This window comes from Gopherus flavomarginatus, chromosome 2 (assembly GCF_025201925.1).
Source record: "Gopherus flavomarginatus isolate rGopFla2 chromosome 2, rGopFla2.mat.asm, whole genome shotgun sequence".
NCBI lineage: Eukaryota > Metazoa > Chordata > Testudines > Testudinidae > Gopherus > Gopherus flavomarginatus.
Window position 1 is genome coordinate 114,992,398 of NC_066618.1, and position 26,009 is coordinate 115,018,406.

A 26,009-nucleotide genomic window follows, 5' to 3' on the forward strand; every position below is an offset into this window, starting at 1 on the left:
AGTTAAGGTTTATGGCAGAAAATTATTGCCTTGCATGTTAATAGCACAACTGGGTTTTCACCATAGAGCTACGTACACAGACACAGCTCTAGGTTACCACACAATGTGCTGTGTGACTATTAGCATGGTGTGGAGGCTAGTGAAGTCTCCTGTTTGTCAGGCTGCAGACTGTCCTGGATTCCATTAAAATCAGCCTGGTTTACCAGTTATTACATCGCTGGGATACACAAGCTGAAGGTTGTCGTAGGGAAGCTCTCACCCGCACAGTACATTTTTAAGGGCTATTTGAAGGAAAAAAATGGACTGAGTTTTGGACTGCAGAAAAGTAAGGGGGTTGTTTCCTCTTGAAGGGGAGAATTTCTGCTTCCAAAAGTCAATGCTGTGCTTATAAGCCAAATTTTCCAGACAAGTATTGATCAGGACACAGCATTGTCCAGACACAGCAGGAACTATTTCCAAATGACTGGCTTGCCCTTCCTTGCTGAGGCCTGATAAACTCATTACAGAGAATACTCCTAAATGCCCCCACCATTGCTGCAACTTCCACTCCCAGCTCTGTACGCCCCCTGCAGCCAGTCACCCATAGCGCGCCCTCTCCAGCCACCCCAGCTCAGTGCGCCCCCTGCAGCCAGAGTCACCCACAGCCACCAGAGGCACTCTCCAGCCACCCCCACCTCTGCGCGTCCCCTGCAGCCAGTCACCACTAGCCACCAGACGCGCTCTGTGCGTGCTGTCTCTCCAGCCACTCCAGCTCTGCACGTGCCCTGCAGCCAGAGTCACCCCACAGCCACTAGATGCGCTCTGTGCGCTCTCTCCAACCACCCGCAGCACTCCTTCCAGCCGGAGCTGCCGCTGCCTGGGAGACGCGCTGTGAGCGCAGCTAGAGTGCCTGCCCCCTCCCACCCCAACCCCAGCAGCTACCCATTAGAGGTGCTGCAAAAGCACAGGGAGCCCCCTAGCTCCCTTGTGGGCACAGGGCCTCCCTGTCGCAGCCTCTGTGCCTTGCCTGGCATGCCCAGCAGGAGCACTCGCATGGGGCACAGTCTGGTGGCACTGCTTGCCGGCGGGGAGTCCGTGGCAAGGCTGGCACAGAGACCAGGCATCCCCGCACCCATCCTCACTTCCCCATAGGGCCTGGGGCATGGCTGAGTGCCACGTGGGACAGGACCAGCCTGCGCCATGCCAGCGCCTCCCTCCCGCTTACCTCCGCCCGGGTCCGAAGCGCCTGGGTCCTGCTTCATGGGCAGCTCAGTCAATCAAGCCCCTGGAAAAGGGCTATGCTGCAGGCGGCAACATATCCCGTCGCTCCGTGCGGCGGCCACCAGCGTCTCCAAGAAGCCTCTAGCCCCCCTGTGCCAGGGAAGGGATTCTCGGCCAGGGCTCGCGGGGCCCCTGCGGGGCCCAGGGCAAATTGCCCCACTTGACTTTCCCCTCTGGGCGGCCCTGGCTGCAGCTGGTGGTGGCTCTGAGTCTGGGTGTGGGGCCACAGCCAGGGGCCGAGGCTGGGGGCGGAGGAGTAGAGCCACAGCCAGGCTGTAGTGGGAGCCGGCAGTTGGGCCTGTGGCCAGGTATAACTCCGTTCCTTGCCCTGCCCCCAGCCTCAGTCTGCCATCCCCTGCGATGTTCCTTCACACCCCTTTGGGAGGGGAGGGGGAGACATGCCCCATACTTTGGGGATCTCTGCTCTAAAGACACTTGGTGTTCACAAACTTTTTCATTCAGCTGACCACACCTCTGCTGCCATTTGTGATCACATAGCATCCTTCTCTGACAACTATAGCAATTACTTATATGGAAAAAGTCATATTAGGAAAGTATGTACATATAATCCATCATGCCAGCCCCAAGAGTTCACAAATTATCAGTCCTTCCATAATCATGAGATTGTTTTAAAAACATTAAATTAATTCATTTGAGGTTTTGTTTCTTTGAGCCTTCAGGGCTTACTATATGTATGGTTTCCTGCTTTTTTCTGCACCCATGAGGGCTAGTCATTTACATTTTCTTTTTAATGAAAGCTGAAATTCTCCCCTAATCAACTTCAAGAAAATCCCGAAACATCATGAGTCTCATGATAAAATCACAAGACTTGGCAACACTGGTAATTAATTGTCTCTCAATGAAATTTCACACCTGGAAACTGGAAAAAACATCATCATATGGACCTGACAGCTCTCCCTATTCCACCAGCAAGTGCACAGGACCACAGGTTAAGAACTTTTGGCTTAAATTTAAGATTTTCCCCGCTTTTAGAATTAATGCTCTTTTCATTTAAACTAAAGATGCACCCAAACAAAAATTCTGCAGCTAGCCTTTGCTAACGTGTGGGAATCTTTGCAATCAACTTCATGAGTGTAACTTAAACAGCCCATCCCAGCCCCATCATTGATATTCTTTACAATAGTTACTTGACAAACACTAGTAAGATTTTAAATAAGAAAGTGATTTTAGCTAGGACCCAGAAGTTAGTGAATTGTAGTAATAGGTGGAACCACACAAATCGATAAACCTTTCTTTTTCATATCAGTGAATTCCACAGGACCGAGACAATTTTGTTTAGTTTCATTAGTCAGTTCCTTCTTTCTTTCTCATATTAATTTTATACTTTATTCTGAGGCCATTTGTCTCCAGGGACTACAGCTGATAGCCAAAAAATTCCATTTCCCTGTGTTCGATCATTCATGGCCCCACACAGCTTTCCATTTCATTGTGTGGCATAAAGCACACAGTTCACCATCAGAGATTTCAGAAAAATAACAGTGAGTAATGCACATATCTGAAAACCTTCCCGTTATGGGTGGTTTCTAAGAGAGATGTATCTGTATGTTAAGAAAATTCTCTCCCTGATAACAGTCCTTGCCACAGATAACATAATTACTATCTGAATGTCTCCCCAGCAACAACTGTATCCTCCTTGATTTTCTTCTCTTTGACGAATGTCATGGTCATTTTTACAAATGATTGAACATGTAATACCAAGATTATGGTTAACCGCTAGATGCTAGTCTTTCAGCTCAGAACTTCTGGGCATCCTAGGGCCAAGGAAAGATGATGTATTTTTATTTTTGCCTACTCCAAGCAAAACGTGGATTGTTGGTTTTTTTATATATTTTTGCATTTCATTACTCTACTGTGGAGCAAATAGTATGAGAAAAGCTGATAAATATGAAAATAGGTAGGACATTCTTTCAAATCAATATGTTTTTGTCCAAAGCAGAATATTTCTTTAATACCATTCTGGATAAATATACCTATTATAGTGCCTGAGTATTTCAGTGAAATTGTATTTATCTTTCAAAATAAATAGTATTTGTCAATTTTTATTCATTTTTGCATCTAGAGAAAGAATAAGGAAAGAGTCCACTTGTTTTTTTTTCTTTTTTTTTTCACCTTAACATTTCCACCAAGGCCCAAATATATAAAGCGCTCAATCTTCTTTGACCAATTTAACCAATTGTTTCAGGTTAGTCACTCAATGAAATGTCACAGTCTCTCTTTCCTGACATATTCTTCTCTTTACACTTAAATCGTTCCAAATTATCATGCACTACCTATGGGAAAGGCATATGAGATTCAATGAATACCAAATGAATTTGTTACACCAGTACAAGAGAACAGAAAATAGTAGGAGGACTTGACATAAAAGTGCTCCTCTAATACAATATCATGCACATATAACTAACTAAAATCCTCCAGACTTTGCAAGCTAAATTAGCTACATCCATTGACTTTTAATTGTAACAAGGATGGCTGAGTTAAATATACACTAGTAGCTGAAAGCCCATGCAGTTGGGCCAACTAATCCACCATCCGTGCAGTCTCTCTCAAACAACCAATGAAGTTTTTTGATGCAAGTTAGCTGTAGATAAGGATGGTGATTGGTTGAGTTATCGCTGATATCAGAATGGTCTAAGACTCTTGGCATGGCCTAGATATATGTGTTACTGTAGTTGTACACCTCACTGGTGTAATTAGTAATGTCAGAATGGTTGAGAACTTAAAAATTAGATGGCAATATCCTGCAAATCCGAGTGACAACTGAACCTCATGATATTCTCAACAAATAGAGCTTTCAGCCATGTTTGTAGCTGTTTCCATTACTTCACAGTGGTTCAACAGACAGTTTAGACTTCAGAGTGAAGAAACACAGCTGACAATCCCGTAATCTTATTATATAGATAATAATGCTCTACAACAACAGTGAAACCTCTGTAGTGACATTATGATAACCAGAGATAGTTCCTAACCAAAACTCTCAATTTGGAGGTCCCTAAACTTTGGTGGTGTTGGAAATCCAAACTCAGGTCTTAGCTAAAGCATTGCCAGTTGCTCATTGGTTTATAAGGGGATAAACTGTAGCTTGAAAGTATGATATCTTTGTTTTCTGTGTACTTCACTCTTACATTTCTAACAACTCTGCCTGTTGACAGTGACATGACAGCAGCCATTTTGTTTTCAGTGTTGCTGCTGCCTGATATTAAAAGACAATCACACACTGTACTCTCATGAAGATTTTACTTTTGTTCTTTCCTATTTTTTCTTGACTAAAAGAATATCGGTTTAGAGGGTTTTGCTCTTGTGGATGGACACACACAACACCATGCAGACTCCAAGAGCTGAACTTTGAGGTGTTTGAGATCTGGGCCTAAACTTTGTGGCTTGGGCCTTGTGTCTAATTGTAAACTAGTGTGCTGTGGCCCACTATTATGGAATATTGTGTGTTTATTCTATTTGGGACCCTCAGTATTAGAATACTTGAAAGTGTTTTCCTCACACTACTCACTGGTAGGGAAAAAACAAACCAGACCAGGATCTGTCTTCTCTAATTAAGTCAATATACTGAGTTTCACACATCAAGTCTAATGATTTTACAGTCAAATACTTAATCATCTGAACTGCTGATTAACTCAGCGTATTGTCATTCCTTAACGTAACAATTAAGATACTCAACTGATAAGAGGCAAGCTCGCTGAATTGTTTAATGACCTAATTTATTAACGTTTTCTAAAAAGGCACCAGATAAGGGAAATGGGCAGCATGTGTCCAAAGCTATTTAAAGCTAGTTCAGTTATAGCCAAATCCATGAAATGACAAAACCGTAATACACGTCTCACAGCTTGCATGTGTATTATATGAGTATCGAAAACCCTATCCAGACCAGGCCAACCAGAGGATGGATGCCTCCAATACAGCAGTCATTTAAATTAACAGTATAATTTTCACTTTGAGAAGTGATGAGAACAGAGGAAAAGCATAGGGAAGACAGCACAGGCCCTACACCTGTGTTTTGCTTTAGGAAATCAGAACTCCAGAACATTTAACAGCTTGGGGTAATCCATACACTACACCCACCACATAGTAACAGACTTTTCCCATCATCAGCAATTTTTCAAACACAGTTTGATGAAAACTTTGACTGTGCCAAAGCAAAATGACAATTTGATCTTGGGACTGAGGGATCTTGTCTGCACCAAAAACCCTACCCAACATATGCTAATCTAGACAGAATAATTATATACTTAGAAAAGTCAACACAGAACCTGAGACAGCCTCAAGATTGATGCACTGATAATTCTTGGAGAGCTGATGTTAACACCCTTTGAGTATTTGCACTCTGCTGGTGAGTGTTGGCTCTGAGTCTGGAGTTGACTGGCTCACAGCAGGAATAAGGATACCCAAATGAATGCAAGAGTATGCATAATTACAGAATACATTTCCAGAACTGCATCACTCCAGATTAGTCATAAAGTTGCAATATGATGATCACACTGGGAACTTTCCAATATTTGCAACTGTCCGTTAATTAAATGGAAAATATTACCCACTCGAGTTTGGCTGAACTTACAGTCTAACATTATTATTGGCACAAAATGGGGATGGAACAAACGATCTTCATAGAACCCATTTGCCTCTCCATACATGTACTCAGGCTCCAAGACTACCTGTTAGTCTTGAGTGCTACTGAGGCACTTTCATTCTAGTCATGGATTGTGTTGTGGAAATAGTGGCTGAAGAAAAATGGGAACTGTGCATTCACCATTTCTGCTGGGGTATTTCAAATTAGATGGGCTCAGTAGCGCCTATTAAAAAGGCATTTGGGGGGATTTTTTTTCATGTTCTGTGTACTGCAATGGGTAGTATGTATTTCAGATACTCTTGCTGACTTTTTAATGGTGAATCTTAAAGCTTGCTACCTCCAACTGCCTTCTTTTTTCTGAAGACACTTCTGTTGAAAATGATCCTCCAAAAAACGGCAAGTGAGCAGTGGGAAAAACAATGACTTACTAGTACTGTGCTACATGTACGTAGAAGTACCACTATTAGAGGTATTTCTGCAAATGGCATTAAAATATAGGGAACTCTACTTCAAGATGGTTAGTGCCATCAACGCTCAGTGAATTCAAAGTTAGTTGCATTCCATAATGATGAGTTTACTACACAGATAGGCATGTCAGATGCAATATATATTTTATTGATCTCATTTTTGAAAGAGAAGAAATCAGAAAAAGAAGAAATGCCTAGCATAATCTTAATATAGAGACAGCTTCTGAGGTCCTTACTCAGTCCTTCATTCGGCTTTTATGGGAATTTTAACTGCATGATGACTTTGTGATTTGGTCCACTTTTTGTAAAATGCTTGTCAAAAACATATCTATAGATTGTGTCTGACATTTCCTAATCATGTTAAGGAACCAAAAGTTTGGAGACGTAGGGTCAAAATACTGATTTCCATTTAACAATGATTTCCATTAACCTCTTAGCTATTATTAGAATGTGTAATAATTATTTTTTCCTTAGATTTGAGGAGTTAAGCCACACAGAAAATGGAATGCACGTGAATAATTTATTGTAAGGAAATATGGGTTTGGTCTTCCAATACATAGAAAACTTACTATGTACATTATTCTGGAAAGACTTTTATTAGGTTGATTTTCTTCCACAAAGAGATTGAAGTAATGGTAGATATGCATTAAAAAACTTATTTTTGCAGCAGCTGGAGTACCTATTTGCAAAATTCTATGTCCCATGAAACTGTCTTTTTCCTATATTCTCAGAATGTGGAAGTGTAACCAATCAAAATGACAAGTAAACTCTATCTATTGAATATATATTCTATTGAGGTATTTATAGCTTTTTCATTACTGTGAGACTTGGCCTTGCACTACAAAAGGCTCTTTCTTACAATGTTTTCACATTACTGTAAGGATATTCTCATATAAAACTTACAGGACATGTAATTTAAAATGTTCTAATTTCTAGTTTTTCTACAAAGTGCTTGGTATCATGAATAATTTGCCATCACTCATGGGAAAAACAACATCTTGATGCTGATGGGAGAGCTCCTCTTATTAGGAGGAAAAATAAAATCACCTGCTGAAGTGAGAGATTCCGTATGTCAGATACATCAGTCTAATGCAGTGTAGAATTTTCTGTCATCATAGCACAAGAATACACCTTCTGCGAAATGCACAATAATGCTGTTGAATATGTTCATATATGAGGGAAAGTTTCTGTTAAATTACAAAATGATTGTTGTTCTAATATTACTAAACCACAGGACAGATAAAGCATAGTGGCATTGTAAATAATAGGTCAAAGTGACCAAGCATGACTTTTTTACAGTTCAAATTCTCTCATCCTTAGTTATCTTACACTGTACTAAAGCTATTCACAACCACCAGTTGTCAAGCTATTTTGTAGTAAAGTGATGTATTCTGTTGTATATCCAATAACACGTAAAGTGAAGCTATTTTCTTTTCTAATTCTTGTGCCATTTTAAACAAACGACATATTGGAAAGGTAAGGTCAAGCAGAAAAAGATGCCAGAGATCATCTGAAGGCCAAAATACAGCAGGTCTTCTCACATGGAATCTGTCAGAACAGCACTGACATTGTATCCAATAAAACAATGGTTTTTATGACAGATAATTAAAAGAAAGAATGAAAAAATTAAGGATTTAAATATCAGGAAACTGCATTTCAATAATCCCAAATACTTGCTTGTTACAAGCATCAGCTAATTAGCTAATACATACACACATACCATGGTATTCAAAGTAAATGTTTAGGTACAATATTATGGTTGTTAAATATTATGCATTACTAGAAAAAAATGACAGTTTCGATAAACATAAAACACCTCTTTTTTCTGAATATTAGGGTAACTCCTACATGTAAGAAATAGATAATGTTTTTCCTAATTTCCATCACAAAGCTAGCTATTTAGAGATTTATTACAGCCATTTCAGACTGAATTGTAGGGCTATGGATGGGAAACCAGTTCTTTAAAAGAATAAGAGCCTTCCTGAGCTTTTCAGATTTACAGTGGTTTGGATACATTCCCTCTCTCCAATACATCGGATTCTGTGCAAGGCATTGAACAGCTAGCAACTAACAGTGGAGTTAGTTGGGCATTTGGCCTGAGAGGAAAATGGTGATTTTATGTCCTGACTTGATCCAGTGTTTGCTAATATTGCTTAACAAGGGAGCAGTGATGATCTAGTTTGGCTAGGTGTACAAGCCAGTCAATAGCAAACATTGGAGCAAAGACTGGCTAGCAGTTTCAGTGAGAGTTTGAGGGCCAGGGTGGGGGGTTGTGACATTACCCCCCATATTCTTCATAGAGATGTGTTACTATATGAATATGGCATAACTAAGATATGTTTTATATAAGATGGGTCACATGAAGTATCATTGGAAATGTTATGATTTACTGAATGTGATTATCTTATTTGTATGCATGTATCATTTCTGTATCTGAAGTTAGGAATATTGACTATGTATCAATTACAAGTGGGTTTACACCTGGGGAACACCTACCAGACAGGGCCATTAGGGGGAACAATAAGACTTTGAAGATGCTAATCTCCCACCTTCCTGAGAAGTTTCCTGGGATGCTGCAAACAATCTTGACTCATGGCTGCTTTGACACTGCAAGGTCATGTGATCATGTCAACTGGTACTGGAGTCCATCTTGGATTATTAGTATTTTTCCACTAATAGAGGAGTGGGGATCAAACTGGGAAACAAAGGATTCCTGACATATGTAAATCCTATTTAAGGCAAGCGAGTTAATTTTGGTTCATTCTTCACTGACTCCCCACCCAGGATGACCGCTGGAAACGTCTACAAAACAAAGAGAAAAGGGGAGAGGAGGACTGAGCCCAAGCTGGAAAAGGTGTCTGGCCTGTGAAAGAAATGCCTAAAACAACATTTAGGGTGAGAAATTACTACTTGTAACCAGACTTTTTAATGCATTAATCTTAGTTTGAGTGTTTGTTTTATTTGTTCAGTAATGTGCTTTGATCTGTTTGCTATCCCGTATAATCACTTAAAATCTACCTTGTGTAGTTAATAAACTTGTTTTTGTTTTCTCTAAACCCAGTTTGTGGAATTCATAACTGGGAGAGGGGGGCAAAAAGCTGTGCATATCTTCCTCTACTTTGACGGAGAAGGCGAATTTCAATTAGCTTACACTGTACAGTTCTCTGTGCAGAGCAAAACTATACAGTTTTGGGTTTACACTCCAGAGGGGGTGTGCACTTGAGTGCTGGGCAATTCCCTAGCTGAAAACCTTCCCATGCAGAGCTGATTTCAGTGTCTGTGTCTTTCTGCAGCTGGGTGTGTCCCTACCTCTGTGTGTGCTAGAGGAGGCCTGGCTCAGCAGAGCAGTGTAAGAGATCCCAGACTGGTGGAACAGGTGGGTTCAGTGGTACCCCAAAAGGGGGGCATTCCATCACAAAGGTCATCCTTTTTTTTTCTAGGAGTAGGGATTAGGAAGAGAAGACAATGATGGCTACAGAGGCACACTAGAAGTGACCAGTGGAGGAGAGGAGACAAAATAGATGGTATGATGCAGAAGCTACGAGAGATATATCATCCTTGAATGGGTATCTGATGGAAGCTACTTAATGCATGCTAGATGCATGATAAAGGTCAGGGCAGAAAAGATCCAAGGGTTAAAGGTGGAGCTACACACAATGATGAAATTCAGATGGGAATTTGAAGGTATAATGCAGTAGAAAAGAGGAGGTGGTACAGACAACTCAAGATTTGTGGATGCCTGCTGAACAAAAGGATCTGGAAGGCAGAGTGCAGAACAGCCGTGTGATCCATGGAAAAACGTGACACTAAGGACAAGGCAGAGAAAGAGATCAGCTAATAGGGGTTCAATGGATAAACAGGTTTGCTGCATTGGGAAACAACGAGAAACAGACAGCAGATGGGGTGGTGAAGAAGAATAGAAATGACGCCAATCCCTGCCAAAGAGAGGAAGAGGCAATGGAGATAGTTAGGTACCAGAGCATAAAAAAAAATGAGATTTATGTACAGGGGACTGCGAGAGAGCGGAAAAAACAGACTGATACCAACATCAGGAAGATACTGATCTATGTGATTGGGTTCTTATACTAAGACGAATCAACGGTCTGTCAGCAGACCAGATTCAGAGAACAGAAGTATGTGCTGTCAGGAGCAAGGATATGAGATCTGGATGTAAGGCTGAAAAGGGTCCTGATGGGAGTAAGGGAAAAAATGCCACTAACTGTGCTGCATGTTGGGATGAATGACACTATTAGATTTTCACTGGAATGGGTCAAAGATGATGATGCTTTGCTGTGTAAGATGCTTAAAGAAGTGAAAGCTCAGGTGATCTTCAGGGGAATACATCTGGTCCCTAGAGAAGGAGGGTGAAGGCATGACAAAATAATGAAGATAAACAGATGGCTCAAGGACTGGTGCTACAAGGAAGGTTTTGGGATAATCAACCATTGGGTGGTCTTCACAGAAATATGACTTCTTTGACAGGTGGACTTCACTTGTGTACCTGAGGCATTAACCTTTGGGGATCAAGACTGGCAGAACTGATAAAAAAAGGCTTTCAGCTCAGAAATATGAAGGGACAAGGTTGGGAGAAACTCCTAAAATCTCCATGTCTGGCTTCAAGGCCCGGAATTAAAACTAGCTAAATGAAGAAATAGTAAAGGATAATGGATCATCATAAGGTAAGGGTCTGGACTGCAAGGAGAAAGAAAGCACAAATATTGTTTGGAGTAGTACTCAGGGAGGTGAAAGGACTATATTTAATTCATCTAGAAAACGGTGAGGTCTGAGGAAAACAACTGAGATACTTGTCACAAATGCAAGATGTCTGGGCAATAAAATGGAGGAACTGAACTACTGATGCAGGAGGTCAAACCAGATATTACAGAGATTACAGACATGGTGGAATAGCACTCTTGGCTGGAATACATAGATAGTGATGTGTTTGTGCTGTTTAGGAGAGAGAGAAATAAAGGTAAAGGTGGCGGGATAGAACTGCTCTTCAACGAAGCGGCTGTGACAATCTGTACTCTTATGATAACCCTATTTACAAGGCTCTGATACATTCTATACAAAGTTTGCCTTTTGAGAGATCGTTTGAAAACTCAGAATCTGCTGAGCATTTATTGTCCTGGTAAAATCTGTGAGGCAACACTGTATGTAAAGTTATGAACTTCTACTTCATAAGGCATGTTCCAAGTCTGGGAAAACAGCTTCAGACCAGTTCCACAGAGACAAAAGGCTAGCCAACACCTCACCCAGGTGTAAACATAATCAAATGAACTGTCACCTGGTTAAACAGCCATTCTTTGGCAGGAAGAATGTTGTGAGCGAGACATTTACAGCTCAGCAAAGAAACAGACTTACTGTCACTTGAACCTGAGCTGGAGATGATTCTCAAAAAGGAGGAAAAGATATAAAAATGAGGCACAAAGGCCCCTAAATCACCTCTCTTCTCATGGCATTAATGATACCTAAAGGAACATTGAACTGGGGGAGGACTCCTGACTGAAGGCATTCAGCCGGTAAAAACATGTGGTGAGAAAAACCTTTGCTTTAAATTCATTTACCTTGTTAAGTTAGGTATTAGTTTGTGTTTTACCTTTTATTTCTTTGTAACCAATTCTGACTTTTATGCCTCATTACTTGTAATCACTTAAAATATTTCTGTAGTTAATAAACTTGTTTTATCTAAACCAGTGTTTGTTTAGATTTAATTGTTTGGCAATTTCCATTTGAGCCAACAGGTTTTGTGCATATCATTTTCTTTTAATAAAATGATGGACTTTCTATAAGCTTGTATTGTCCAGAAGGAAAGAGCCAGGCGGTACATGACGCACATTTCTGGGGACAAGTCTGTAACTGGAAGTTTGTGGGTGTTGCTGTGCAATATAATTCAGGAGTGGCTGGCTAGAAGCACTCATATATTTCAGCTGGGAGTGATTTTGCTTGCTAGAGGCTGTGTGTGAACAGACCAGGAGTGGTAGTTCTTAACAAAGCAGCATAAAAGCCACCCCAGGTTAGTGATTGAGGGGACACAGCTGTCCATCAGTCCAGACTGTACCCTGGGGAATGTCACCCCAGTAAATGGCAAAGAAATACTAAGTGATACCATGGACAAAACAGAATCTGTTTGCCTCAACATCACTTTAGGGAAGGATTGTAGAAGAGATTCTATTGGGATAGTGTTAGAGGTCTGCTATAAATCCCCAGGTCAGACTTGGATATGGCTCATCAGTTGGAAGCGGCAGAGGAGGAGAGAGTCCTGGGTGTATTGGTTAATCACAGGATGTCTATGAGCTACCAATGTGATGCAGCAGCAAAAAAAAGTGATCCTATCAAGCAAGGCAGTTCCAGTAGAGATAGACAAATATTAATACCATTGTACAAGGCACTAGTAAGACCTCATTTGGAATACTGTGTACATTTCTGGTCACCTCCATTCCAGAAAGATTAATTCAAATTGGAACTGTTGCAGAGAAGAGCTACTAGGAGCTCAGGGGAACGGAGGGCCTGTCTTATGAGAGGAGACTGGAAGAGCTTGGGTTCTTTTGTCTAGCAAAAAGAAGGCTAAAGGCGGACATGATTATTCTCTATAAATATATCAGGGGATGCACACTAGGGAGGACAAAGAGCTATTTAAACTAAAGGATAAAACTGGCACAAGAACACATGGGTATATACTGTCCATGAACAAATTCAGGCTGGAAATTAGAAAATGTCTATCCTTCAGAGAAGTGAGGTTCTGGAACAGCCTCCCAATAGGAATCAAGAGAGCAAGCAACTTTTATTAGTTTTAAGAGACAACTGGATAAATTTGAGAGAGGGGTTATATGATAGGGTTGCTTGTAATGGTAGGGGGAAGAGCCTGGTAGGCCTGGGGGTCCTTTATAGTTTATGTCTTCTGCTCTTAAATCCTCTGAAACATCAGAGAAAGCCACAGCTGGAGATGGGACACTTGATGGGGAGAACCAGTGCTCTGAGGTGCTACCAAGCATTCCCTCTCTCTCTCTCTCACACACACACACACACACGCTTAGCTGGCTAGTTCTTGCTTACATGCTCAGGATCTAATTGATCACCATATGTTGGGTTGGGAAGTGATTTTCCTCAGAGTCAGATTGTCAGTGATCTTGGGATGCGGGCGTTATCTTCCTCTGCAGCACAGGGTGGGGGTCACTTGGTATATCTGAGTATCTCTCAGTCAATTCCTTGTCATTGCAGCAGCCTCAGATATTCATACACCTTGGTCTCTCTCTATTCACATAACAGTTTAGTTTCCTGTGGGCTGTAATACTTTGACCTAATTTTAGCTGCTGTGTTTAGTGTGTGTGTCCTGGCTGGTGTTGGTGGCCTCTGATGTACAGGAGACCAGAGATGATCTAGCCTTAAACTCTATGACTCTATGTTAATAATTCCTGCTTCAGACTGACTGTTTGACACAAGATTCTCAGCAGGCCTACTGTTGTGCTCTCAGGCTCTATTCAAATTTGAAATAACCAAGGGTTGCTGCAGGTCAAAAGCCTTATGGACAGCCTGCGCCAGCATTAACCCAGGGAAACTCCATAGCATACCAAGTGGAAGTTCTGACAATGACTTCAGTAGGGTTGGAATTTCACCTACCATAATGCAATAGACTGAACAACCAGCCTAAGCTCAGTAATCGGACTTCAGATCCTCTAAAAGGATGAGAACACCCTTGAAGAGAGTATCATAAATTGTTGGACTCATTTCGGGATCAGGGAAGAGCAGACCATTAAGATCATTAAGATATTTTTTATGGCAACAACATTAAACTTAGTATTGGAGTCATCCACCCTGCAATAAATCTTGCCCAAACCTGTTGCATCTTGAAGCAGCTGAGTTAAGTGAGTTGTTAGGACTGATGCAACATATTCATGGGAGGGTTTAAAAAAGAGTAGGTGGTGTGTAATTACTGGGTATGTACAGACTGAGGATTCTAACATCTTCATCAAACAAAAAAATAATTTGAGTAGAATAAAATCAGAAACAAATCCATAGATTTTTTTTAATAATTACCAGATTTTTTAAATACATGTAATGTGTTTGTTAAAGAGCCTTAATTATGCATGTACAACTTGTCCAGCCAAAGACACTATCCTGAAGTTTTTTCTTCATTGGATAGAGGACTTGGAATTTCTCCATCCTCCTTCAACACTGGAAATACTTGAGATCCCACTGACAAGATATTTGGAAGAGATGAGCACAAGGACTGGTTCATCAGATATATGCCAAAGTTTGTCTGAAGAACAAGAAAAAATAATCAGTGTATGCCAGATCCAGAACTGTCAAATCTCCAGTAGATTTCATGACAAAGATAATGTTCATAAGAACAATGTTGCTATAAGGACAAAACTACCAACTCTATGTTATTAAATAGTTTTTCATTAATTAAATACAACAGACTGGTAACCAAGAGTCAATGTCAAGTTATTCAAGACGCAGACCTAGAAAGTAACTGGACAAATAGAAGAATATTTCGTCATCAGTCCCTTAGCTTACCTATTTAATTTACACTCCTCACAACCTCGTAATCTAATTAGCATTCTGGCTTTCTGAGAAATATATTTAATGTATTTCTGAGCTCAATTTCCACAGCCTAAACAGCGTAAGGCTGCACATATGTTCAAATAGTGAAGCAAAGCTTTGCATCTCCTACCATGCATTATTTGCTTTGTTAATAGAACTTCGTTCTGATTAGCCTTTGTGAATGTTCCCTTCATCTGTTTTCATGAATATTTTGGTAAATTTTACTGAAAATATTCTGAATTGTGTTGATTAGTAATGCTGTAGCTTGGTGTCTGTCATTAGCTGTGAAGCCATCCAACAGATAAATATTAGAAATATTTATATATATATATAAATATATATATAAATATATATAAATATATAAATATTTATAAATATTCACATGTATCACAAGGATATATATATATATATATATATATATATATATATATATATCCCTGTGATACATGTGAATACTGAACAATGGAGATAAACAATATTGCACAGCTGCTTCACTCATTGATAAGGCTATGATTATGTCATGGAGGTCACAGAAGTCACAGAATCCGTGACTTCCATTGGCCTCCATGACATTTTCTATTGCCTGGCTGGAGCTCCTAGCCAGTCCCCACCCCCGGTCGCTCCCAGCCCCCACACTGATGGGGACACCCTGTGATAGGCGGCAGATGACTCCTCACAGCCGCCCAGCCATGGTGGGTGGCCCTGAGAGCTCCAGCAGCAGTGGGTGCTGACCCCGCCTCCCTATTTTGTCAGGGATATTTTTAGTAAAAGTTAGGGACAGGTCACAGTCTTCTGTGAATTTTTGTTTATTGCCCATGACCTGTCCATGACTTTTACTAAAAATATACATGACAAAAACTTAGCCTTACTCCTTGACCTTTCATCTATCTTGTGCGCTGCAGTTTGATTCTCTAAGGTGATGAGCAGTCTGGCCCCAGTCCAGCAAAGTACTGACCACATGCTTAATATAAGCATATGAATAGTCCCAGTGACTGCAACAGATGTTTGCATGTATATTTTAAATGTTATGTTAAATAAACTGATCACTACTGAGGTGATTCAGGTTTGTTTTCCCCAACATGCTTTTGTTTCCTAACTGCTGGTAATTTTAAAAATGTGCAAGAAAGGCCTTGCTATCAGTCTTGCTATCTTGAAAAATATTCCCAAATCCTTAGAATAGTTTTACATAAAGAAAATTGTCACTTATGCATTAAAACTTTTTTAAAAGTGAAAATTGAGATTTGAACTAAATGAAGATTTTCACATAAAATGTCTGCTTGACTCAAAATTTTTTGATTTCTCATTGGAAAAACCGAAACCCGAAAACAGAAAATTTTCAGCTGAAAACTGAAGTGTTTCCTTTTTTATTGCAGATTTTGATCAATTTTTTTGTTTCTGGCAGTCCACAGGCAATTTTTTTTCAGTTTTCAATTTTTGAAAACTGTAAAAAATTCAGGTTGAGCCTTTTGACAAAGAGTCATAATTTTCCATAAAACCCCGTCTCCATTTTCTGAGTAGCTCCATTTTCAGAATTCAAATAAAGTAACTGAAATTGAGAAATAGAGCAAACCTAATCAGGTTAATTAAATATTTGTTAAGTAAATGAGTCTTTTGTAAATAACAACCAGGTAGTAGCTGAGTTTAGAAAAGTATGCTTGATACTTTTCTTGTCCTATGAAAGGAAGGTAACATGGAAATATACAATAATTTTAAGTCTTAATGCAGAATTAGTGAGCATGGCTCAATGCAGAGGTCTTCTCCTTTTAGGCAAGGTGAATACTGAAGAGCAGGGGCCTGGAGAGTGTCTCAGTAGGCCTGAAACTCTTGTCTCAGTTTTTAATTTACAATCTTGAAAATAAGAAAAACTGCATGGGATTTTTTTTTTTTTTTAAATTCCTTATATATGTTTCCACAGACTTGCTAGGATCTCAGACATCCAGCAGGGCTGCCAGGACTTACCAGTGTTTATCATAAATGACTCCTCCTTGCCACCAGGGGCCAGTGCAGCTTTCCTCCTTCACTCTCAATGATTCGCTATTTAGTGAATAATTGATGTATGTGAATATCGTCTCTATCACATGTGAAGGTGAGGCCTGAGCTAATTTGCACTGCTATTTCAAGTGTGGTACAATGGTAACATATTTGAGAACCAGTGCTGTATAGAAATTCTGAAAACCATTAAGGTGGTAATGATGTATCAAGGTGCTTTTCAAAAACTGTAGCTACCAAGATATGATCCAGATTAGCCATAACATTAAAATTCAGATATTACTGTCTGGTTTATTTAAAAATCTTCTATTGCATTAAATGATTACTCCACTTTGCTTTTTCTTGGCAATAAACTGCTTTCTTCAAGGGCATCAATTATTTGCTTTTAGCCTTGTAGTTAACCTACTGGGAATTGGTTTCTTTCCCCTGTCATAAACAGATAGCTAAGGGTTAATGTCTCTTTCACCTGAAGCACCTGACCAGAGGACCAATCAGGAAACTGGATTTTTTCAACTTTGGGTGGAGGGAATTGAGTGTCTGTGTCTTTGTTTTCTGCCTGCCTGCTTTCTCTGAGCTTTGGAGAAGTAGTTCTACTTTCTAGTCTTCTGTTTCTAAGTGTAAGGACAAAGAGATCAGATAGTAAGTTATATGGTTTCTTTTCTTTGGTATTTGCATGAATATAAGTGCTGGAGTGCTTTGATTTGTATTCTTTTTGAATAAGGCTGTTTATTCAATATTCTTTTAAGCAATTGACCCTGTGTTGTATCATCTTAATACAGAGAGAACATTTGTACTTATTTTTCTTTCTTTTTATATAAAGCTTTCTTTTAAGACCTGTTGGAGTTTTTCTTTACTTCAGGGAAATTGAGTCTGTACTCACCAGGGAATTGGTGGGAGGAAGAAATCAAGGGGAGATTTGTGTGTTGGATCGCTAGCCTGATTTTGCATTCCCTCTGGGGGAATAGGAAAGTACTTTTTGTTTCCAGGATTGGGAACGGAGAGGGGGAGTCCCTCTGTGTAGTTTCACAGAGCTTGTGTCGGTGTATCTCTCCAGGAGCACCTAGAGGGGGGAAGGGAAAAAGGATTATTTCCCTTTGTTGTGAGACTCAAGGGATTTGGGTCTTGGGGTCCCCAGGGAAGGTTTTTCAGAGGGACCAGAGTGCCCCAAAACACTCTAATTTTTTGGGTGGTGGCAGCAGGTACCAGGTCCAAGCTGGTAACTAAGCTTGGAGGTTTTCATGCTAACCCCCATATTTTGGACGCTAAGGTCCAAATCTGGGACTAAAGTTATTACATGAGTGGCAGCTGGTGGGATATAGACAGAATCCAGAAGCCAGTAGGAATATTATATTTTTCTTTTCTCTGCTAAGGGCTTTTTAGCAGAGAGAGAAGCAGTTGGTTTTAAAAGGGAACCAAAGAGAATTTTTTTTTCTGCTCTCTCTGGCAGTTTGTGGCTTGCATGTTAAGGGTCTTTTGTCATGCAATAGCCCTCCCATTAGGAGGCAAGTACCAGCACTTATATGCATGCAAATAAAGTGGTTTTTCTGGTTTCCCTTCATTGAACATTAGCTAGAGAGAGAAAAGGAAAAAAGCACTGTTGCTAGGCAGACTTCAGGAGGCAACAGAGAACCTGCAGTTCAGAAGATAAACACCGGAGGGCATCCCAACACAAGAAAACAGGAATCATGACTTCTAAGGCAAAAATTGAGGCTGAAGAGCAATTCAGAGAAGCTGAACACAGGCGAGAGATGGAAAAACACAAACAGGAACTGGAAATAAAACAAAAAGAGATGGAGATGAAAGAAAAGGAAGAAAGCATGAAACTGTCAGCCTTCCAAAGAGAACAGGCAGCCCAAGAGGCAGCACACAAAAGAAAACTAGAAGAAGAAGAGGTGGCCCACCGCCGAGAAATGGAAAAGCACCGCCGAGAAATGGAAAAGCACCAAAAAGAAATGGAAAAACAACAAAAAGAAATGGAAAAACAACAAAAAGAGAATGAAGAGAAGGAAAAACAGAGAAAACATGAACTGGAGTTGGCAAAAGCTGGGCTGCCTGTGCCAGCCAACCCTAACAACCCGGCGCCAATTATTGCTCCACAGCACAGGAAATTTCCCACCTACAAGGCAGGTGATGACACCGAGGCCTTCTTGGAAAACTTTGAAAGAGCCTGTCTTGGGTACAGCATTCCCGAAGACCAGTACATGGTAGAATTGAGGTCACAGCTCAGTGGACCTTTAGCAGAGGTGGCAGCTGAAATGCCTAAGCACCAAATGAATGACTATAAACTTTTTCAAACCAAGGCCAGATACAGGATGGGGATAACCCCAGATCATGCCCGTCGGCGCTTCAGAACCCAAAAGTGGAAACCCGAGGTGTCATTTCCCAAACACGCCTACTACATTGCAAAAAACTATGAGGCCTGGATAACAGGAAACAACATTCAAACCTTGGAAGAACTAAACCTCCTCATACAAATGGAACAGTTCTTGGATGGTGTTCCGGAAGACATCACACAGTACATACAAGATGGAAATCCCAAAGATATCGCTGAGGCGGGGGAGATTGGAGCCAAATGGATGGAACTGGCAGAAAGCAAGAAAGCTACTGTCAAGGGGAACGACTACCCCAGGGGGCACACAGACCATAAACCCTACAACCGAGGACAGCCAAAGACCCCACATACCACCCAAGTAAAGCCACAGATACCCTACCCTTCAACCTCACCAGTCTCCAGTAACTCACCTCGGCCCAGTGACCCATCAGATGGAAGATGCTTTAAGTGTAATGAACTGGGACATATCAAGGCCAAGTGTCCCAAGAACACCATGCGAGTGCAATTCATTACACCACCATCACACCAAAGATCCCCAGGCCCGGATGCCTCTCAAATACCCTTGGAGCGAAGGGAAAATTTGAGAGTGGGCGGAAAGAAGGTTACTGCGTGGAGAGACACGGGGGCACAAGTGTCAGCTATCCACCAATCCTTCGTTGACCCCAAATTCATCAACCCAAAGGCCAAAGTTACAATTTACCCCTTCATGTCACAAGCTGTAGACTTGCCTACAGCTCAACTGCCTGTCCAGTACAAAGGCTGGTCAGGAATGTGGACTTTTGCAGTCTATGACAATTATCCTATCCCCATGCTACTGGGGGAAGACTTGGCCAACCAGGTGAGGCGGGCCAAGAGAGTGGGAATGGTTACACGTAGCCAAACCAGGCAAGCTTCCAGACCCATTCCTGTTCCTGAACCGTCCACAGAGGCCCCGTCTGTGTTACCAGAGACCCAGACAGAGGTAGTGGACCCAGATTCCATGCCTACCACTGAAACAGCCACAGCATCTCCAGTCCCAGGCCCGGAACTGGAACAGCAACCAGCACCAGCAAGTGCAACCCCATCTTCAAACTCAACGCCAGAGGGCGCCAGCGAGCCAAAACTGGCAGAAGCAACAGACAGCCATACCCAAAAGGCTCAGCCGGAGCCTGAAATACCCTCAGGTGCACCAGCGGAGAGCGGTTCACCAGCAACGGAAACAACCCCATCACCTACATCGCTTCCAGAGGGACCAAGCCCAAGTCCACAGTCTGAGGAAGAACTGGTGACCCCAGCCTCAAGGGAACAGTTCCAGACTGAGCAGGAAGCGGATGACAGCCTTCAGAAAGCTTGGGCGGCGGCACGGAGCACCCCACCGCCTCTCAGCTCTTCTAATCGATCCCGGTTTGTTATAGACCAAGGACATTCTTTCTGGTGGACACCGGGAAGAATGGCAGCCGCAAAAACAGTTGGTGGTTCCAACTAAGTACCGGGAGAAGCTCTTAAGCTTAGCCCATGATCATCCCAGTGGCCATGCTGGGGTGAACAGAACCAAGGACCGGTTGGGGAAGTCCTTCCACTGGGAGGGGATGGGCAAGGATGTTGCCAAGTATGTCCGGTCTTGTGAGGTATGCCAAAGAGTGGGAAAGCCTCAAGACCAGGTCAAGGCCCCTCTCCAGCCACTCCCCATAATTGAGGTCCCATTTCAGCGAGTAGCTGTGGATATTCTGGGCCCTTTCCCAAAAAAGACGCCCAGAGGAAAGCAGTACGTACTGACTTTAGTGGACTTTGCTACCCGATGGCCAGAAGCAGTAGCTCTAGGCAACACCAGGGCTAACACTGTCTGCCTGGCCTTAACAGACATCTTTGCCAGGGTAGGTTGGCCCTGCGACATCCTTACAGATTCAGGGTCTAATTTCCTGGCAGGGACCATGGAAAAACTGTGGGAAACTCATGGGGTGAATCACTTGGTTGCCACCCCATACCACCATCAAACCAATGGCCTGGTGGAAAGGTTCAATGGAACTTTGGGGGCCATGATACGAAAATTCATCAACGAATTCTCCAATAATTGGGACCTAGTGTTGCAGCAGTTGCTGTTTGCCTACAGGGCTGTACCACATCCCAGTTTAGGGTTTTCACCATTTGAACTTGTGTATGGTCACGAGGTTAAGGGGCCATTACAGTTGGTGAAGCAGCAATGGGAGGGGTTTACGCCTTCTCCAGGAACTAACATTCTGGACTTTGTAAGCAACCTACAAAGCACCCTCCGACACTCTTTAGCCCTTGCTAAAGAGAACCTAAAGGATGCTCAAGAAGAGCAAAAGGCCTGGTATGACAGACATGCCAGAGATCGGTCCTTCAAGGTAGGAGACCAGGTTATGGTCTTGAAGGCGCAACAGGCCCATAAGATGGAAGCATCATGGGAAGGGCCATTCACGGTCCAAGAGCGCCTGGGAGCTGTAAACTACCTCATAGCATTTCCCAATTCCTCACTAAAGCCTAAAGTGTACCATGTTAATTCTCTCAAGCCTTTCTATTCCAGAGACTTACAGGTTTGTCAGTTTACAGTCCAGGGAGAGGACGCTGAGTGGCCTGACGGTGTCTACTACGACGGGAAAAAAGACGGTGGCGTGGAAGAGGTGAACCTCTCAACCACCCTGGAACGTCTGCAGCGGCAACAAATCAAGGAGCTGTGCACTAGCTTCGCCCCATTGTTCTCAGCCACCCCAGGACGGACTGAACGGGCATACCACTCCATTGATACAGGTAATGCTCACCCAATCAGAACCCCACCCTACCGGGTGTCTCCTCATGCCCAAGCTGCTATATAACGGGAGATCCAAAACATGCTACAGATGGGTATAATCCGCTCATCTACCAGTGCATGGGCATCTCCAGTGGTTCTGGTACCCAAACCAGATGGGGAAATACGCTTTTGCGTGGACTACCGTAAGCTAAATGCTGTAACTCGTCCGGACAACTATCCAATGCCACGTACCGATGAGCTATTGGAAAAGTTGGGACGTGCCCAGTTCATCTCTACAATAGACTTAACCAAGGGGTACTGGCAAGTACCGCTAAATGAACCTGCCAAGGAGAGGTCAGCATTCGTCACCCATGCGGGGGTGTATGAATTCAATGTCCTTCCTTTCGGCCTTCGAAATGCACCCGCCACCTTCCAGAGCCTGGTAGATGGTCTACTAGCTGGACTGGGAGAATTTGCAGTTGCCTACCTCGATGATGTGGCCATTTTTTCGGACTCCTGGCCCGAACACCTACTACACCTGGAAAAGGTCTTTGAGCGCATCAGGCAGGCAGGACTAACTGTTAAGGCCAAAAAGTGTCAAATAGGCCAAAACAGAGTGACTTACCTGGGGCACCAGGTGGGTCGAGGAACCATAAACCCCCTACAGGCCAAGGTGGATGCTATCCAAAAGTGGCCTGTCCCACGGTCCAAGAAGCAGGTCCAATCCTTCTTAGGCTTGGCCGGATACTACAGGCGATTTGTACCCCACTACAGCCAAATCGCTGCCCCACTGACCGACCTGACCAAAAAGACCCAGCCAAATGCAGTTAAGTGGACTGATGAGTGTCAAAAGGCCTTTACCCAACTTAAGGCAACGCTCATGTCTGACCCTGTGCTCAGGGCCCCGGATTTTGACAAGCCATTCCTAGTAACCACCGATGCATCTGAGCGTGGTATAGGAGCTGTGCTCATGCAGGAAGCAACAGATCACAACTTCCATCCTGTCGTGTTTCTCAGCAAGAAACTGTCTGAGAGGGAAAGTCACTGGTCAGTCAGTGAAAAGGAATGCTATGCCATTGTGTACGCCCTGGAAAAGCTACGCCCATATGTTTGGGGACGGCGGTTCCAACTACAAACTGACCATGCTGCACTAAAGTGGCTTCATACTGCCAAGGGGAACAACAAGAAACTTCTTCGTTGGAGTTTAGCTCTCCAAGATTTTGATTTTGAAATTCAACACATCACAGGAGCTTCTAACAAAGTAGCTGATGCACTCTCCCGTGAGAGTTTCCCAGAATTCAGTAGTTAAAAAGTTTTCTTAAAATGTAGAAGTCTGTTAGTTATATACTTAGTAGTATATGTAAAGGTGCATGTGTTGTATTAATCTGTTTATTTTCAAGTTCTAGAAGGAAATCGCCGCCAGTGAGCTTCCCCACTGTCTGCAATTTGGGGGGCGTGTCATAAACAGATAGCTAAGGGTTAATGTCTCTTTCACCTGAAGCACCTGACCAGAGGACCAATCAGGAAACTGGATTTTTTCAACTTTGGGTGGAGGGAATTGAGTGTCTGTGGGTGGTGGCAGCAGGTACCAGGTCCAAGCTGGTAACTGAGCTCGGAGGTTTTCATGCTAACCCCCATATTTTGGACGCTAAGGTCCAAATCTGGGACTAAAGTTATTACATCCCCATAACATAATGCAAAGCTAATATTGTGCCTTAATTGTATTACTTGCAAAAATCAGGTAAACAGAAACATAATAATGTAAAATGAATAAAATATTACGTTACATTGCAACACATTTCACACAAATTTCATAACTCATTCTAAATAAACTTACTCTACTACTTATAATGCAAATATATTTCTGTGTACATGTTATTGTATTGACTTCTTGGTTTATTTCTAGAATAGAATTGGACAAATTATTCACAGTGTACAATTAAATTTATCTTTTTGAAAATTTATTTTTCTGAATTATTTCAGACCCAACTTTAATATTTACAAATTTGTTAATTAAGTGAAATTATTAAACAAATTGTATATGTAAACATATTTCAGAATTTTTGATTGCTCAAACACTATTTCAAATAGTCACCATTCAAAATTTGCTGCTTTGATCAGCCACCTAAGTGACATTATTATTTTTATTGCTCCCTAACTGGATGACTTCCAAAAAGCTTTCAAGATGGCTGTGTGTAAATAGTCGTGCAAATCCTTATTTGGGTGAGTACTGTGTGCTAACTAAAGGTAAACAAAAGTGTTTAATATCACTGAAGCAAATTTACCATTTTTATTCATTTTTTAAAAATTATTAGATCAGCAATATTTTTGACAACGAATAGCAAAACAAGCCTTCCTAAAAAGACGTCCATGCCAAGCCAATTTTACTTTGAAGACCACAAAAACTAGAATTTTGTCCTTTTAACATTTAACTATTAAAAAAAAGAGGCTTTCAGTCCCTGAGATTATAGTTTGCAGTTATGAACCACTTAATCTCTCTGTGTGCCTACCCCTTTCTGACTTCAAGGGCATTTTATTCTGCATACCAGCTCTCCAGTACAATTCAAGAATGACGCAGAGAGTCCTGAGCTGTGAGGTCTATGGCTTTATATATTTCTGATCTCAGCAAGGGAGGAGTAACATTAGCTTCCCATTGCTCTTAATCACAATAGGGGAGAAAAATGTCAAACCACTTGTGTGGTAAAAGCACAATACATAACAGCAGGCATCTGAGTGCAATACACTTATCTTCATAGGACTGCCCCTATCTTTCCTTTGGGTGACAGATATAAAGTACTGACATTCTTAAGTGTTACTTCAATTATATATATACTACATAAATGGGTTCATGTAATGCATATTTCTTTATTCACTGTGACAGACTCAAACCAGTGGGGTACTGGTAGAGGGCAAATATACTGGTCACTGGGTGAGTAGTTTTCTGTTCCCTGAGTGACCAGAGCAGGGGCTGCAGTGGAGTAATCAGGAACTTGCTAGAACCATTTAAGGCAGACAGGCTGATTAGAACACCTGGAGCCAATCAAGGCAGGCTAATCAGGGCACCTGGTTTAAAAAGGAGCTCACTCCAATCAGGTGAGGGGGGAGCCAGAGGAGAGGAAGTGCGTGTGAGGAGCTGGGAGCAAGAGGAACAAGGAGCTGAGAGTGAGAGGGTGAGCTGCTGGAGGACTAAGGAGTACAAGCGTTATCAGACACCAGGAGGAAGGTCCTGTGGTGAGGATAAAGATGATGTTTGGAGGAGGCCATGGGGAAGTAGCCCAGGGAGTTGTAGCTGTCATGCAGCTGTTACAGGAGGCAATATAGACAGCTGCAATCCACAGGGCCCTGGGCTGAAACCCGGAGTAGAGGCGGGCCTGGATTCCCCCCAAACCTCCCAACTCCTGATCAGACACAGAAGTTGACCCAGACTGTGGGAAAGATCACTGAGGTGAGCAAATCTACCAAATAAGCGCAAGACCCACCAAGGTAGAGGAGGAACTTTGTCACATCACATATAAATATGTTAGGTCTGATTCTCCACAAGACAATAGCCTGAGGTGCTAGGGCTGACAAAGAGGTGGACAGAAGAGACTTCCTTTTTAAAATACTTCTCTTCATTTTCTACTTAGTTCAGATTATAACTTGATGAGAATACAGCCTTGCTTGAACTGGTAACCATCACATTAAAGGCACTGCATATTAGAACTTAATTCAGAGGGCTGAGAGGTAGCACTCCTTGATTTCAATACTGGATCGCCAAGGGGATTGCTGTCTATCAGTTGACTAATTAAACTCTCACACCGTGGGCCACATTTTACCACATGAAGCAAATGGATATAATAAACAATTCACTAACTCACAAGTGTGTTGCGAAGTTTAAGTACAGTAATTAATGTTTATAGAAGTGTTTCAGATCTTTGGAATGAAAGGCACTAGCATAGTGTAAAGTACTGTATCATTATGATTAATCAGATAAGAGAAGTCATTGTCTAGCTCTAGCAAAGTCTGTGTAAACAGTCCAATAAGCTGGAGTCTAATTCCGCAAGATAATGAGCACTCCTGATTCATGGTGACATCCCTGGGAGCAAAGGA

The 26,009-nt window shown here is 42.0% G+C and overlaps 1 protein-coding gene across 4 annotated transcripts in view; it reads right to left on the reverse strand.

Moving 5' to 3' along the window:
* Positions 1-6,451: 6,451 nt before the first annotated feature.
* Positions 6,452-26,009, reverse strand: part of MOCOS (molybdenum cofactor sulfurase) — a 394,972-nt gene continuing 375,414 nt past the window's right edge. For 2 of the 4 annotated variants that reach the window (XM_050937684.1, XM_050937687.1), the window contains one exon: positions 6,452-14,584. In XM_050937684.1, coding sequence (XP_050793641.1) covers positions 14,438-14,584 — 147 coding nt within the window. In that variant the 3' untranslated portion in view covers positions 6,452-14,437. Of the gene's footprint in view, positions 14,585-23,632; positions 23,823-26,009 lie in introns of those variants that run through there. The other 2 variants (XM_050937685.1, XM_050937686.1) reach the window with 2 other exon arrangements.